Source organism: Neofelis nebulosa, chromosome 5 (genome assembly GCF_028018385.1).
Source record: "Neofelis nebulosa isolate mNeoNeb1 chromosome 5, mNeoNeb1.pri, whole genome shotgun sequence".
In the NCBI taxonomy this organism is placed as follows: domain Eukaryota; kingdom Metazoa; phylum Chordata; class Mammalia; order Carnivora; family Felidae; genus Neofelis; species Neofelis nebulosa.
This window is the reverse complement of record NC_080786.1, coordinates 99,016,292-99,031,693: the sequence shown is the minus strand read 5'-3', so window position 1 is coordinate 99,031,693 and position 15,402 is coordinate 99,016,292. Positions and strand designations below refer to the sequence as shown.

Sequence of the window (15,402 nt, the reverse complement as noted above, 5' to 3'; positions counted from 1 at the left end):
AGAATCAAAGCCTGGATTAAAGTTTATAGTCTCCAGCTATTCCCAGACTATCTGTGGGAAATATTTGCAAGCCCATGACCACTGGGCAAATATCTGCATTATGTAATACTATTATCGATAATACAATATTTTAGCATATGAGTTAAAGCTTTATCATATAACAGACCTCATTCAACAGACTGAGATATCATACTTATTATTCGTTCATATAAGTTCTATATACAGGGGGAGGAAACAGAATTCTTAATCAGAAAAACTAATCCTGACCAAAATAACACATAGTTAAAATGTCTCTTCTAGGTTCTGTGTCCTAAGGTCTGACCAGTTTTTGATTCTGCCATCTGCGATGATACAGGGAGAAAAATACTATGAACTATATCTTAGAAGCTTTTAGCTAGAGGGTACCATACTAAATATTTTTCACGATGATGGAAATATTTCCTATAGACTCAGCTAAAGTGAAAAATATGGTATATGGAAACTCTGACATGTTAAAGACTAAAAAATAACCTTCTATTTCAGAAATGTCAATGGATATTTATTTGTGAGAACATCTGCTTAAGTAATTTAGCATCAAGCAGGGTATATGTTTTAGGCCCTTTTAAACTTTGTGATAATGGTGCATTATTAACCCAGCAAGACTGTAAAAGCCTTGGGTACAGCAAAATTTCATTTGGATCACAGTAACTTTTCAAGGTAAACATAAAAGAATGAAAGAAAGTTTAACAGTACTTGCTGTATTTGGTGAAACAGGACTGAACAGGCTGGTGTAATTAGCGAAAATCATCTATAAGCTGATAATTTTGAAAAATTTCAAGGTATAATGTATGCATCTGTGGTACATTAGTCACTTTAATTGTGTTATTAGTGAGCATCTTACTAAAGATTTTATATTTTATTTGTGTTATATTCTACACTGTGGAAAAAGTTAGGGTTTATATAATAACCTACAGAATATTATATCCTTTTATTTCCACTTGCTTTATTTTTTATAATATTCTTTTAAGAATATCTTTTTCAGAGTTGATTTCAGAGATTTAAAGGCTTTTATTTCTTTTTATATCTTACATATAGTAAGAAAATTAGACATAGTAACTTTTCTGTTTTATGAAAATAAAAAATACTTTGTTGTCTTTTCTAAATTTAAAGATAACAACAGTGTAACTTTGTAAAGTAAAAGGTTCCACACAGCTATTTCTTAAGATAGAGGACTCTCCTGGGTCTCAATGGAAGTAAAATTATCTAGCTGACATAAAGGTTGATAAATTGCCTAGGGGAAGGTACCAAAATGTTACATAAGTCCCAATAAGCATCCTCATGATAGCCCTTTGCTAAGAGACTAGGTTTAAATTAAAACCAGCCTACTTACTGGCAGAAATCAGGGTAAAAAGCAAGACTGGGGCCTCTAGTGCCCAGTTTATTTTACATGTCTGAGTTAAGTGCTCAACAGTGTTATGTGAAAGATTGGAGGGGTTTGGGGTGAAGGTGAGGTGGTAGGGGACCTTCCCCAAAGGGCTTTTCAAATATGACAAGTATAATTATGAAAGAAAAAAATCTATAAAAACTTAACTCTGTATAGTACCAAACACCAAAACTTACCCAAAGGACAAAAAAAAAGAAACAATTTTGCAAAATACGTCATAATAAAAGCATCAATAGTCTAATATAAAGAGCTCTACAAATAAGAAAAATATATATAATCAAGCAAAAAAAAGTATAACGACATGAAGAGACAAGTCACTAAATATCTATATCCATTTTCATATATATATATATATCTATCTAGATATATAGATATAGATATAGATATATATATAGTCATTACAAAAAATATTTAACCCCAAAAAACAAGAGTCCAGGGCCCGATGGCTTTCCAGGGGAATTCTACCAAACATTTAAGGAAGAGTTAATACCTATTCTTTTGAAGCTGTTCCAAAAAATAGAAATGGAAGGAAAACTTCCAAACCCTTTCTATGAAGCCAGCATTACCTTGATTCCAAACCAGACAGAGACCACACTAAAAAGGAGAACTATGGACCAGTTTCCCTGATGAACATGGATGCAAAAATCCTCAACAAGATATTAGCCAACCAGATCCAACAATACATTAAGAAAATTATTCACCATGACCAAGCGGGATTTATACCTGGGATGCAGGGCTGGTTCAATATCCGCAAAAACAATTAACGTGATTCATCACATCAATAAAAAAGGGACAAGAACCATATGATCCTCTCAATAGATGCAGAGAAAACATTTGACAAAATACAGCATCCTTTCTTAATAAAAAACCTCAAGAAAGTAGGGATAGAAGGAGCATACCTCGAGATCATAAAAGCCATATATGAACAACCCAACGCTAATATCATCCTCAATGGGGGAAAGCTCTCAGTTTTTAGGTTTCAGCTCTAAGGTCAGGAACAAGACAGGGATGTCCACTCTCACCACTGTTATTCAACATAGTATTGGAAGTCTTAGCCTCAGCAATCAGACAACATAAAGAAATAAAAGGCATCCAAATCAGCCAGGAGGAGGTCAAACTTTCACTCTTCGCAGATGACATGGTACTCTATATGGAAAACCCAAAAGATTCCATCAAAAAAACTGCTAGAACTGATCCATGAATTCAGCAAAGTTGCAGGATATAAAATCAGTGCCCAGAAAACGGCTGCATTCCTATTCACCAATAATGAAGCAACAGAAAGAGAAATCAAGGAATTGATCCCATTTCCAATTGCACCAAAAACCATAAAATACCTAGGAATAAACCTAACCAAAGAGGTGAAAAATTGATACACTTAAAAATATAGAAAGGTTATGAAAGAAACTGAAGAAGACACAAAAAATGGAAAAACATTCTATGTTCCTACATAGGAAGAACAAATATTGTTAAAATGTCTACTAACCAAAGCAATCTACATATTCAATGCAATCCCTATCAAAATAACACCAGCATTCTCCACAGAGCTAGAACAAACAATCCCAAAATTTGTATGGAACCAGAAAAGACCCCGAATAGCCAAAGCAATCTTGAAAAAGAAAACCTAATCAGGAAGCATCACAATCCCAAAGTTCAAGCTGTATTACAAAGCTGTAATCATCAAGACAGTATGATACTGACACAAAAACAGACACTCAGATCAATGGAACAGAATAGAGAGAACCCAGAAATGGGCCCACAAACGTATGGCCAACTAATCTTTGACAAAGCAGGAAAGAATATCCAATGGAATAAAGACAGTCTCTTCAGCAAGTGGTGCTGGGAAAACTGGACAGCGACAGGCAGAAGAATGAACCTGGACCACTTTCTAACACCATACACAAAAATAAACTCAAAATGGATGAAGACCTCAATGTAAGACAGGAAGTCATCAAAATCCTCGAGGAGAAAGCAGGCAAAAACCTCTTTGACTTTGGCTGCAGCAACTTCTTACTCAACACGTCTCCAGAGGCAAGGGAAACAAAAGCAAAAATGAACTATTGGGACCTCGTCAAAATAAAAAGCTTCTGCACAGCGAAGGAAACAATCAGCAAAACTAAAAGGCAACTGATGGAAAGGGAGAAGATATTTGCAAATGACCTATCAGATAAAGGGTTAGTATCCAAAATCTATAAAAGAACTTCTCAAACTCAACACCCAAAAAACAAATAATCCAGTGAATAAATGGGCAAAAGACATGAATAGACACTTCTCCAAAGAAGACATCCAGATGGCCAACCGACACAGGAAAAAATGCTCAACATCACTCATCATCAGGGAAATACAAATCAAAACCACAATGAGATACCACTTCACACCTGTCCAAACAACTCAGGCAACAACAGATGTTGGTGCGGATGTGGAAAAAGAGCTCTTTTGCACTGCTCGTGGGAATGCAAACTGGTGCAGCCACTCTGGAGAACAGTATGGAGGTTCCTCAAAAAATTAAAAATAGAACTACCCTATGACCCAGCAATTGCACTATTAGGTATTTATCTAAGGGATACAGGTATGCTGTTTTGAAGGGGCACATGCACCCCCATGTTTATAGCAGCACTATCAACATTAGCCAAAGTATGGAAAGAGCCCAAATATCCATCGATGGATGAATGGATGAAGAAGATGTGGTATATATATACAATGGAGTATTACTCGACAGTCAAAAAGAATGAAATCTTGCCATTCACAACTACATGATGGAACTAGAGGGTATTATGCTAAGCAAAATTAGTCAGAGAAAGACAAATATAATATGACTTCACTTATATGAGGACTGTAAGACACAGGACAGATGAACACAAGGGAAGGGAAGCAAAAATAATATAAAAACAGGGAGGAGGACAAAACATAAGAGACTCTTAAATATGGAGAACAAACAGAGGGTTACTGGAGGGGTTGTGGGAGGGGGGATGGGCTAAATGGGTAAGGGGCATTAAGGAATCTACTCCTGAAATCATTGTTGCACTATATGCTAACTAATATGAATGTAAATAAAATAAAAAAAGAAAGCTCATTAAGAAAATATTTAACCTCACTAATAAAAAAATACAAATGTTGAAGCAATAATAAGATAAAAATATTTTACTTATCAACTTAGCAAAAATGAAAAATGTGTTATTAGACAGGAAAATAGGCATTTCTTTGGCAAAACCTTTGTGGAAGGGCAATTTGGTAAGTCTTTAAATGGGCATTCTATTTTTAGGTATTTATCCTAAGTACAAAGCATTTAAGTAAAAATGGATGCATGCAAAGATTTCATTACAATGATGTTCACTGAAGCACTGAAGCACTGTTCGCAATAGTGGCAAACTGGAAACAACTTAAATGTCCGGCAATAGAGAAAAAGGTAAACATATCCTAGCTTAGGGTTCACGATAGAGTATCCACAGCCATTACAAAATAATGGTACAGAATGGTAGTGCTTCACCAAGGGGTATTCATCAGGGTCATTTGTGAAACTTAAAAAAAATACAGGTGCCCAACAACCAGAAATTCTGATTTAACAGGTCTCATCTGTGGTTTAGTCTCAGTTGAGAACTACTGTTGCAGAAGTAGATTTAGTGGCATAGAAAATTCACATGTTATATTATAAAATTATGAATTATTTTTTTTAGAAAAACAGCATAGTTATGTAGTTATTAAGGAAAAAAATGGCCTTACTTTCTCTGTATTATGAAAAACTAGATATCTTCAGTCACTTGAAGAAACGTTAAGTTATATAAATATTATAAGTAATATAAATATTAAAGAGAAAAATTTACATATGCATGAATAGAGAAAAGACTGTATGGCTGTATTTCAACATGTTACTGGTGGTTATCTCCAGATGATGGAATTACAGGCTACTTTTCTTTTTCCTCTCTCATTTTCTCCTATCAAATTACAATAATTAACATATGATTTTCTTATTAGACAAAAACTTTAAAATTCCTATGTTGTAAGCTCAGTTAGAAAGGAAATGTCTGATGATCAAGTAAGAGGAATTCAAAAGGTATAAACAATCTTTATCTATTTGTGAAAGAGTCTTTCATTTATTGTAAATTCCCTCTCTATATTATGTCCCTACCGAGTCTCAACTATACCAAAGTTTATATGTGATATATAAAAACAAGATTCAGCTCAAGAAAATAAACACTGACTGAAAGGTAACCTTTGTGTACTATAAACAGCTTTCATCTTTTAGATAGCCCAGTCAAGGCAATCTGACAGTGGCTAATATATCCTAGGCTATACAGGTGCAGAGCTCAGATGCCAGTGTTTAATAAGTAGAAGGCCAAGCAAAGGAAAAACATTGTACCTCTCCATTTCTTACAGGTGCATCCACCATGGCTGCTGCTTCCTCAAGTAGACTGATGCCAGGTGACCCATTTGCACTGAGTTTCCCTAGTGATGCTGCCATCAGCAGCTCATTCATTCTCTTCCTGGTTTCCTTCTTAGTTTGCGCCAGCTCTCTCTTTAGGATCTCTGCACGATGCCAATGCTGCCATTCTGTAAAGTGGTGTCGGAGAACTTGTTTCCGGTTATATTCAGTGGCCAGTTGTTGTTTTCTAAGCAAAAAAGTTCTTCCGTTAAAAAGAAGAAGCCATTTATCGCTTGTTAGTTGATAATATAAATGAGACAAGTCTAAAGGAGTCCCAGAAATACTCCATCTTACCTCCAGCTTATCCTTTTATTTAAGCTAAAATGGAATCACTTTATCAAATTCCCTGGTGCAAATGGTCTGCTAGTAGAGGGCATTAGTACCTTAAGACATTACCTCAGAAGAAGGAATTCTATCATGTCACAAAGACATACTACATTTTCTAAATTACCATAAAATAGTAAAAGGGAGCAAAGAGAACAGGCATATAAAGAACTACATTTATTTTTTTTAAGTTTACTTATTTTGAGAGAGACAGAGAGACCACACGTGCAAGTGAGTGGGAGAGGGGCAGAGAGAGAGAGGGAGAGAGAGAGGATCCCAAGCAGGCTCTGTGCTGTGAGCGTGAGCCTGACTCGGTGCTTGAACTCATGAACCGTTAGATCATGACCTCAACCGAAATCAAGAGTTGAACGCTTAACTGACTGGGCTGCCCAGGAGCCCCTAAATAACTACTTTAAAAAGATGAATGCATGAGGGAGATTTCAGCCATGCTTGCAAATGAAGATAGGTTTGGGAGAAAGGGAATGGAACAAGATTTAACAAGTGAACTGTCAATAACAAATTAAGTATAAAACTTACAAAAGTCAGTATGAAACCAGGAGGGTGGATCTTAGGAAAGAACATGATCAGACACAGGATCTCTAAAGAGAAGGATTCATTTACCAAATGCTTAAACTGAATGAATAAAACACTGCCTTGCTAAACACTAGACAAGTGTGAAAGACGTGTCAGAGACAAGGCACTTGCCCACATGGAACTCATTCAGAGTCTAGTAATGAGTCTGGTTAATTCTCTTTGTAAGGAAGACCTTTTTTTGATTCCCAGATACTTCATGACATTAGGAGACATCACTGAGTGGAGTTGGGTAATGCTTGCTACACTCCCTTCCCAAAGGGGATCTCCATTAAGAGACATTTTTCTGACAGCCATTTGAGAATTCAAGCATGGAGGTCTCTGAGCACTAAAAGTGGATAATTATTGTCCCTGAATAAGTAAGCTACAGAGTTTGGAACTTATTATATTGCATCAGGGGTCAGTTCTCAGGTTTAAAATCTATTATCTAGACACCTACTTGATTTTATCTTGTAAAAGTGACTCGAATATGTTCTCTAGGATACAATTTGTATACCCATTTCTGTTGAATATCCATAATGCTTAACACTCCTCAAAGACTCTTTGGGGTTACATAAAAAAAAAATCATAAAGTTCTTAAGTCACTGAGTCAGGAGAACATTTCTAGAGTTCTTAAATGTTTAAGTGACTTTTAAATCTTTTTTGACTGGCACCTACAGTAAGAAAAATGTTACACCGTGGCTCAACATACAAGTTTATAGGTATATGTGTATGTTTGAAACAAAAACATATCTAAATGAAACAAAAGTTTCACCAAACAATATTTACCCTTACTACCAGAGGTGCATTCTGACATTTCTGATGCATTCCATTTCTTTAAAAAATAGCTCATCTTGAGTCTGATTTCAGGCCCCATTAATGGGTTAAAACCCTTAGTTTGAAAAAGACTATTCTAGTATTATAGAATTTAACCTATGTCAGAGGCATTGGATGAAACAACCAATTGGTGAGAGTAGAGTCCACTGAAATAATGAAATTCAGGATAAACACTAACAACAACTCTGCCAACAGTGGATTTCATTGTATTTAATTGCTTCCTTCTACCGTATTAATGTAGGTACTCAATATTTGATTAACAGACTGATGTTTTTGTGATAAAAGTACAATATAGGTGGTAATATAAACATTTATACATGGAGTTTAATTTGATGGAAATAAATTATCTAGTATGAGACAGAATAACCTTGAAATAAAAATTTTAGAGGAAATAGGGATAATAAATCAGGTAGCAATGCAGGTAAGAAAAAGCTCCCAAAATACCAATGTTTAAATAGTGAAAGAAATAGAAAGCCTATAGCACTTTTCTTAAGTAAGTGAAAATCATAAATTTCCACTGGATAGAAGATGTATATTGCTCTGTCTGATTAATGTGAAATTCAATTTACATCAATCTGCTCAGGAAGGGGGGGAGTGTGAAATTTATCTGATGTGTTAATTTCATGTCTTTACAGCATAAACAGCAAAAAGTGATCTAGGATTCTGACTGTCATGGAAGAAGTTATTTGGACACTATAAAAAGGGAAAGAGAAAAATATTTCTGCAAGTATAACAAAAAGACTAAACAGTAAGAAAATGGGTAAAAATTTCATGTTCACCATAGTGCTTAGAGGCCACTCTATAATGACTATGTAGGGGATTTCAAAGTGTGTTTAAAATATCTACATTTGAGGGTTGTGATGGAAGAGTAGACATGAAGAAGGCAGGGATCCAGAGACAAGGCTGGTTTTACTCCCGTTCCTCTGCAGTTCACCTCAGCAGAGTGACAATAGTCCAAATAAGCTAATTTCTATACTTTTTTAAAAGATTAGCACTAAAAACATAAATATTTCTGAAACTGAAAAATCACTTATGTCTTAAAACCTCAATCCAATGCAATACTTAGGTATGCTAACCAAAAGAAATGGTTTCAGACACAGTTCCCAATTAATCATAAAATGAAGGACAGAGTTCCCTTTGGAAAACATCCTGTCCCAATATGCCTCCAAGCTGAAATATGGGAATTTCTGGCACGAGTATATAAATTGAGCATCATACTTACATAACTGCATGCACAGAAAGGCTAAAGACCATATATAATGGAAAAACTCCATTTTCCTTCCCATGTAGGGAAAAATCCAGTTTTTCCCCACTGTTTGTCACCTGTGTGTCTTTTTTACGTTTTCAGAGAATACCTCACTTCTGGCACTCTAGTCACCAAATGTGTGGAGGTTTTTACCCACACCAACAAGCAATTCTTGTACACCCAGCAGGGTATCCAAGAACTCAACTCAATTCTGACACCTCTACCTGAAGACAGTGTCAGATCCCACAGTTTAAGGGCTCGGTCCCATAAGTATCTTCCCCCATTCCTCCTACCACCTTCAGATGTCAGTCACAAGACCAGGTTATCTATCACCTGTGTTTCTGATCAATTGGCTATAGACTGTAAGTTCCAACCACCCCTTCCTTGGGTTTGATTAATTTGCTAGAGTAGCTCACATAACTTGGAGAAACATTTATGTTTACCAGTTAATTAAAGGATATAAGATGAAGGATACCAATGAACAGCCAGATGAAGAGATATATAGGGTGAGGTCTGGGAGGGTCCTAAGCACAAGAGCTTCTGTCCCCGTGTATTTGGGGTGTCAATGTGGATGTGTTCACGTGCACGGAAGTTCCCTGAACCCTGTATTTTGGAGATTTTATGGAAGCTTCATGTCACTATGATTGATATTAAATCCATTTTAGCCTTTCTTCTTTTTCAAGAGAATGGGGGGGGGATATAGAAGATAAACTTGTAGAGAATAATGAAGCAGTAAAAAAGAGGGAAACTAATGCAAAGGAGCACATTATAAGAATTAGAGAACTCAGTGACTTATTACAAAGGAATAACATCTGAATCATAGGAGTCCAAGGAGATGAAAAGACAGAAAAAGGGGTAGAAGGTTTTTATGTGAGCAAATTATAGTGGAAACCTTTCCTCATTTGTGGAAAGACACAGACATCAAAATCCAAGAAACACAGAGAACTCCCATTAGATTCAACAAAACTGAGAATCAAGGCATATCATAGTCAAATTCACAAAATACTCAGGCAAGGAAAGAATCATGAAAGCAGCAAGGGAAAAAAGTCTTAACCTATAAAGGAAGACAGATCAGGTTCGCAGCAGACCTATCCATAGAATTGGCAGGCCAGAAAGGAGTGGCAGGATATATTCAATGTGCTGAATCAGAAAAATATGCGGCCAAGAATTTTTTATCTGGCAAGGCTGTCATTCAAAATAGAAGGAGAGATAAAGAGTTTCCCAGACAACAAAAACTAAAGGAGTTCATGACCACTAAAACAGCCCTGCAAGAAATTTTAAGGGAGACTCTCTGAGGGGAGAAAAAATGACAAAAACAAAAAAAGACCCAAAGCATCAAAGACTAGAAAGGACCAGAGAATACCACCAGAAACTCCAACTCTACAGACAACACAATAGCAATAAATTCCTATCTTTCAGTACTCACTCTAAATGTTAATGGAATAAATGCTCCAATCAAAAGACATAGGGTATCAGAATGGAAAAGAAAATAAGATCCATCTATATGATATTTATAAGAAACCAATTTTAGACATAAAGACACCTTCAGATTGAAAGTAAGGGGATGGAGAACCATCTATCATGCTAACGGTCACCAAAAGAAAGCTGGAGTAGCCATACCTATATCAGACAATCTAGATTTTAAAATAAAGACTGTAACAAGAGATGAAGAAGGGCATTATATCATAATCAAGGGGTACGTCCACCAAGATCTAACAATTATAAACATTTATGCCCTCAATGTGGAAACACGCAAATATATAAATCAATTAATCATGAACAAAAAGAAACTCATTGATAATAATACCATAATAGTAGGGGACTTCAACACTCCACTTACAGCAATGGACATATCATCTAAGCAGAAAATCAACAAACAACGGCTTTGAATGACATACTGGATCAGATGGATTTAATAGATATATTCAGAACATTTCATCCTAAAGCTGTGGAATATACATTCTTCTCCAGTGCACATGGAACATTCTCCAGAGTAGATCACATACTGGGACACAAATCAGCCCTCAACAAGTACAAAAAGATCGAGATCATACCATGCATATTTTCAGACCACAATGCTATGAAACTTGTAATCAACCACAAGAAAAAAATTTGGAAAGACAACAAATTATTGGAGACTAAAGACCATCCTACTAAAGAATGAATGGGCTAACCAAGACAGTCTCTTCAGCAAACTGAAGGTGTTGGGAAAACTGGACAGTGCCATGTAGAAGAATGTAGAAGAATGAACCTAGACCACTTTCTTACACCAGACAAAGAAATAAACTCAAAATGGATGTAAGACCTACATGTAAGACAGAAAGCCATCAAAATCCTAGAGGAGAAAGCAGGCAAAAACCTCTTTGACCTCAGCCAGAACAACTTCTTACTCAATATATCTCCAGAGGCAAGAGAAACAAATGCAAAAATGAACTATTGGGACCACATCAAGATAAAAAGCTTCTGCACAGCGAAGGAAACAACTAGCAAAACTAAAAGGCAACCAACAGAAAGGGAGAAGATATTTGCAGTATCTTCTAATATCAGATAAGGGGTTAGTATTTAAAATCTATAAAGAACTTACCAAACTCAGCACCCAAAAAACAAAACAAAACAAAAAAGTGAAGAAATGGGCAAAAGACATGAATAGACACTTCCAAAGAACACATCCAGATGCCTAATAGACCCATGAAAAGATGTTCAACATCACTCATCATCAGGGAAATACAAATCAAAACCACAATGAGATACCACTCCACACCTGTCAGAATGGCTAACATTAACAACTCAGGCAACAACAAATGTTGGCAAGGATGAGGAGAAAGAGGAAACCTTTTGCACTGCAGGTGGGAATGCGAACTGGTGCAGCCACTCTGGAAAACAGTATGGAGTTTCCTCAAAAAGTTAAAAATAGAACTACCCTACGACCCAGCAATTGCACTACTAGGTATTTATCCAAAGGATACAGGTATGCTGTTTTGAAGGGGACATGCACCCCAATGTTTACAGCAGTGCTATCGACAACAGCCAAAGTATGGAAAGAGCCCAAATGTCCATCAACGGATGAATGGATAAAGAAGATATGGTGTGTGTGTGTGTATACACACACACACGTACACACACAAGATGGAATATTACTCAGCAATAGAAAAGAATGAAATCTTGCCATTCGCAACTACGTGGATGGAACTACAAGGTATTATGGTAAGTGAAACTAGTCAGAGAAAGACATATCACATGACTTCACTCATATGTGGAATTTAAGATACAAAACAGATGAACATAAGAGAAGGGAAGCAAAAATAATATAAAAACAGGGATGAGAACAAAAGATAAGAGTCTCTTAAATACAGAGAACTGAGGGTTGTTGGAGGGGTTTGGGGTGGGAGGATGGGCTAACCAGGTGAGGAGCATTAAGGAGGACACATGTTGGGGTGAGCACTAGGTGTTATATGTAGGGGATGAATCACTGGATTCTACTCCTGAAATCATTATTGCACTATATGCTAACTTGGATGTAAATGAAAAATATAAAAAAATAAATTAATAATAAAAAAATAAGAGAAAAATAAGACACAAAACAGAGAGGGAGGAAAACCATAAGAGACTCTGAAATACAGAGAACAAACTGGGGGTTGCTGGAGGGGAGGTGGGTGAGGGGATGGGCCAAATGGGTGATGGGCATTAAGGAGGGCACTTGTTGGGATGAGCGCTGGGTATTATATATACGTAATGAATCACTGGGTTCTACTCCTGAAACCAATACTACACTGTATGTTAACTAACTTGAATTTAAATAAATAAATTGTAAAAATAAAATAAAATAAAATTTAAGTTAAAAAAAGAAAATAAACTATTAGGGTTTAAATAAGAGTTTAAATATGAACCATGTTGTTTCTTATTTTTTTTAATTTTTTAACATTTTTATTTATTTTTGAGAGAGAGAGACAAAGCATGAGCGGGGGAGGGGCAGAGAGCGAGGGAGAACCTGAAGCAGGCTCCAGGCTTTGAGCTGTCAGCACAGAGCCCAACACAAAGCTCAGACTCACAAACTGTTAAGATCATGACCTGAGCTGAAGTCGATGTTTAACCAACTGAGCCACCTAGGTGCCCCTGAACCATGCTGTTTATAACAACACCTGAGTTGATACTTAGTGATCAGTACATGAACTAGAACCTATAAATCAGGAGAACACTGACTAACTGAATAGATAGGGGTGACTAGATAAGTACCTGGAAGCTTCTAAGCCTCAGATTCCTCCTAAAAATGGTATCACCCTAAAAAAAAAAAAAAAAAAAAAAGGCTTTACATTGCTTGTTCTACAGTTTTTTTTAAAAGATCTAATTCACGGGGCGCCTGGGTGGCGCAGTCGGTTAAGCGTCCGACTTCAGCCAGGTCACGATCTCGCAGTCCGTGAGTTCGAGCCCCGCGTCAGGCTCTGGGCTGATGGCTCGGAGCCTGGAGCCTGTTTCCGATTCTGTGTCTCCCTCTCTCTCTGCCCCTCCCCCGTTCATGCTCTGTCTCTCTCTGTCCCAAAAATAAATAAAAAACGTTGAAAAAAAAAAAAATTAAAAAAAAAAAAAAAAAAAGAAACCGCTGCTTTAAAAAAAAATAAATAAATAAAAAAAATAAAAGATCTAATTCACACACACACACACACACACACACACACCCTAAACATAGAGAACAAATTCTCATGGAAGATAACAGTGTCTCAGGGCAAAACTACTAGATATCTAAAAAGTGTCTTGAATTTTTTAAAAGGATATGAAAAATGATAAATAAATAAGCACACACTAGTGATCTGAGTCCTGAAATCTGACGCATGAAAACAGCAGCGGTGCAAGCAGTCGCATTTGGGATGAATAGGAGCAGGAATGAAGGAGCTAATGCATTCAATAATGCACCAGGTAGCCCCCAGGGAAAAAGAAGATAACACAATTCTGTCTGAAAGGGTTTTATTTATTTATTTATTTTTAAAAATTTTTTTTTTTCAACGGTTTTTATTTATTTTTGGGACAGAGAGAGACAGAGCATGAACGGGGAAGGGGCAGAGAGAGAGGGAGACACACAGAATTGGAAACAGGCTCCAGGCTCCGAGCCATCAGCCCAGAGCCTGACGCGGGGCTCGAACTCACAGACCGCGAGATCGTGACCTGGCTGAAGTCGGACGCTTAACCGACTGCGCCACCCAGGCGCCCCTGAAAGGGTTTTAAAGTGAGCCAGGCAGTGCAAATCTGGGCCCCCTGCCTCTATGACAGACATATGAGGAGCCTGACCAGCTTCAGAAGCCATGCAATTTCTGGCCTCTTGCCTTCATACCAGGTGAGCATGGAGGGAAGGGCATCAAACATGATTCACAGAGGGGCGCTGTAAGTGACTGCCCAAAAGAATGCTCAAATGAGGTGTGGGAAAATGGGGACCTGACAGTCTATTTTCAACCCAGCCTCCCCTCTTCTAGGCTAGCATGTGGGCTCACCCCAGCTATGTGCTGATTTACCAGTTTTTCCCCAAACTGAAAAATGCCCTCTTCTACTTAGCCACATTCTGTCTCTCAGAAGGTGGGGCCCATGAATTCCTATTTTTAAAAAGCTCCTCAGGGGATTATAACGCACGATAGCCAAGTCCATGTCACTCTCGAGTATTTATCTTATGCTGCCTTCTGTTGCAATTATTTTTAGTAGTTGGGTGCCATGTTTAACTTCACTTAAATGGAAAACTCCTAGAAGGCAAGTGTTTAACACTTTTTTTCAAGTCCCTCCTCCCTGTACTTAGGAGAGAGCCTAGTACCCAGTAAATGTCAATAAAGCTGGTTGGCTGAAAGAATAAATTCTATCAAACAGAATGAAAGAACAAGTGAACAAATGAACACCATAGTTTGAGGGATGTCAAAGGGCCAGTTTTCCCACTGGCCTGCCACACAGTACCCTCAAATCCCCAACACTTACATATTGGGCACTGTTTCCAGACCATGCCTGTTAAAGTATACAGTTTCCTGAGAGGGATAACATCAACTGAGGATTACGGTAAAAGAGCATGAGGGGCTTGAGGGACAAAGGGAAGAGATAAAAGCATATTTCAGGAAAGGCCCAGAACTCTGGTACAAGAGAGGGCAGGACTGCAAGTAATGTAGAGGTTAATGAGGGGAAAACAGAGGTGCTTCTCAAGGAAGAACTGAGAAATCAGGGGCTCAAAAACGGCTGGTGGAAGACGTCGAAAACCCTGCTCCTTCCTAATTTTGTCTAGGGCTCGCCATAAATTTAAGAGAGGAAGGGAGAGAGGAGCAATGGAAGAAATGAAGTCAGCTTTTAAAAGTGAACATGCTGAGCAAAGTAAAAATACAGTTCAAATTCCAACACCACCACATCAAAGGGTCTAACTAAGCATGTGCACCAGGGTTTTATTGTATTACCTAAGCAAGTAAATTCTCAGGTTTGGGAATATTTGTTAAGGTTGAGATTATATTATAATATTGTATTGAAATTTTATAACACCATTACCATAACTACTTTTAAAAGAAAAGAGACAGACAAAAATAGGAGAAAGAACAAAAGAAAATTAAAGAAAGGAAAAAGGGGAGGACG

The 15,402-nt window shown here is 37.2% G+C and overlaps 1 protein-coding gene across 4 annotated transcripts in view; it reads right to left on the bottom strand.

Moving 5' to 3' along the window:
* The window catches only part of CCDC191 (coiled-coil domain containing 191), a 90,934-nt gene that overhangs the window by 37,945 nt on the left and 37,587 nt on the right, over nt 1-15,402 (bottom strand). For all 4 annotated transcript variants that reach the window (XM_058731351.1, XM_058731352.1, XM_058731354.1 and 1 more), the window contains one exon: nt 5,778-6,027. In XM_058731351.1, the coding sequence (XP_058587334.1) occupies nt 5,778-6,027 (250 nt within the window). The remainder of the gene's footprint in view (nt 1-5,777; nt 6,028-15,402) is intronic.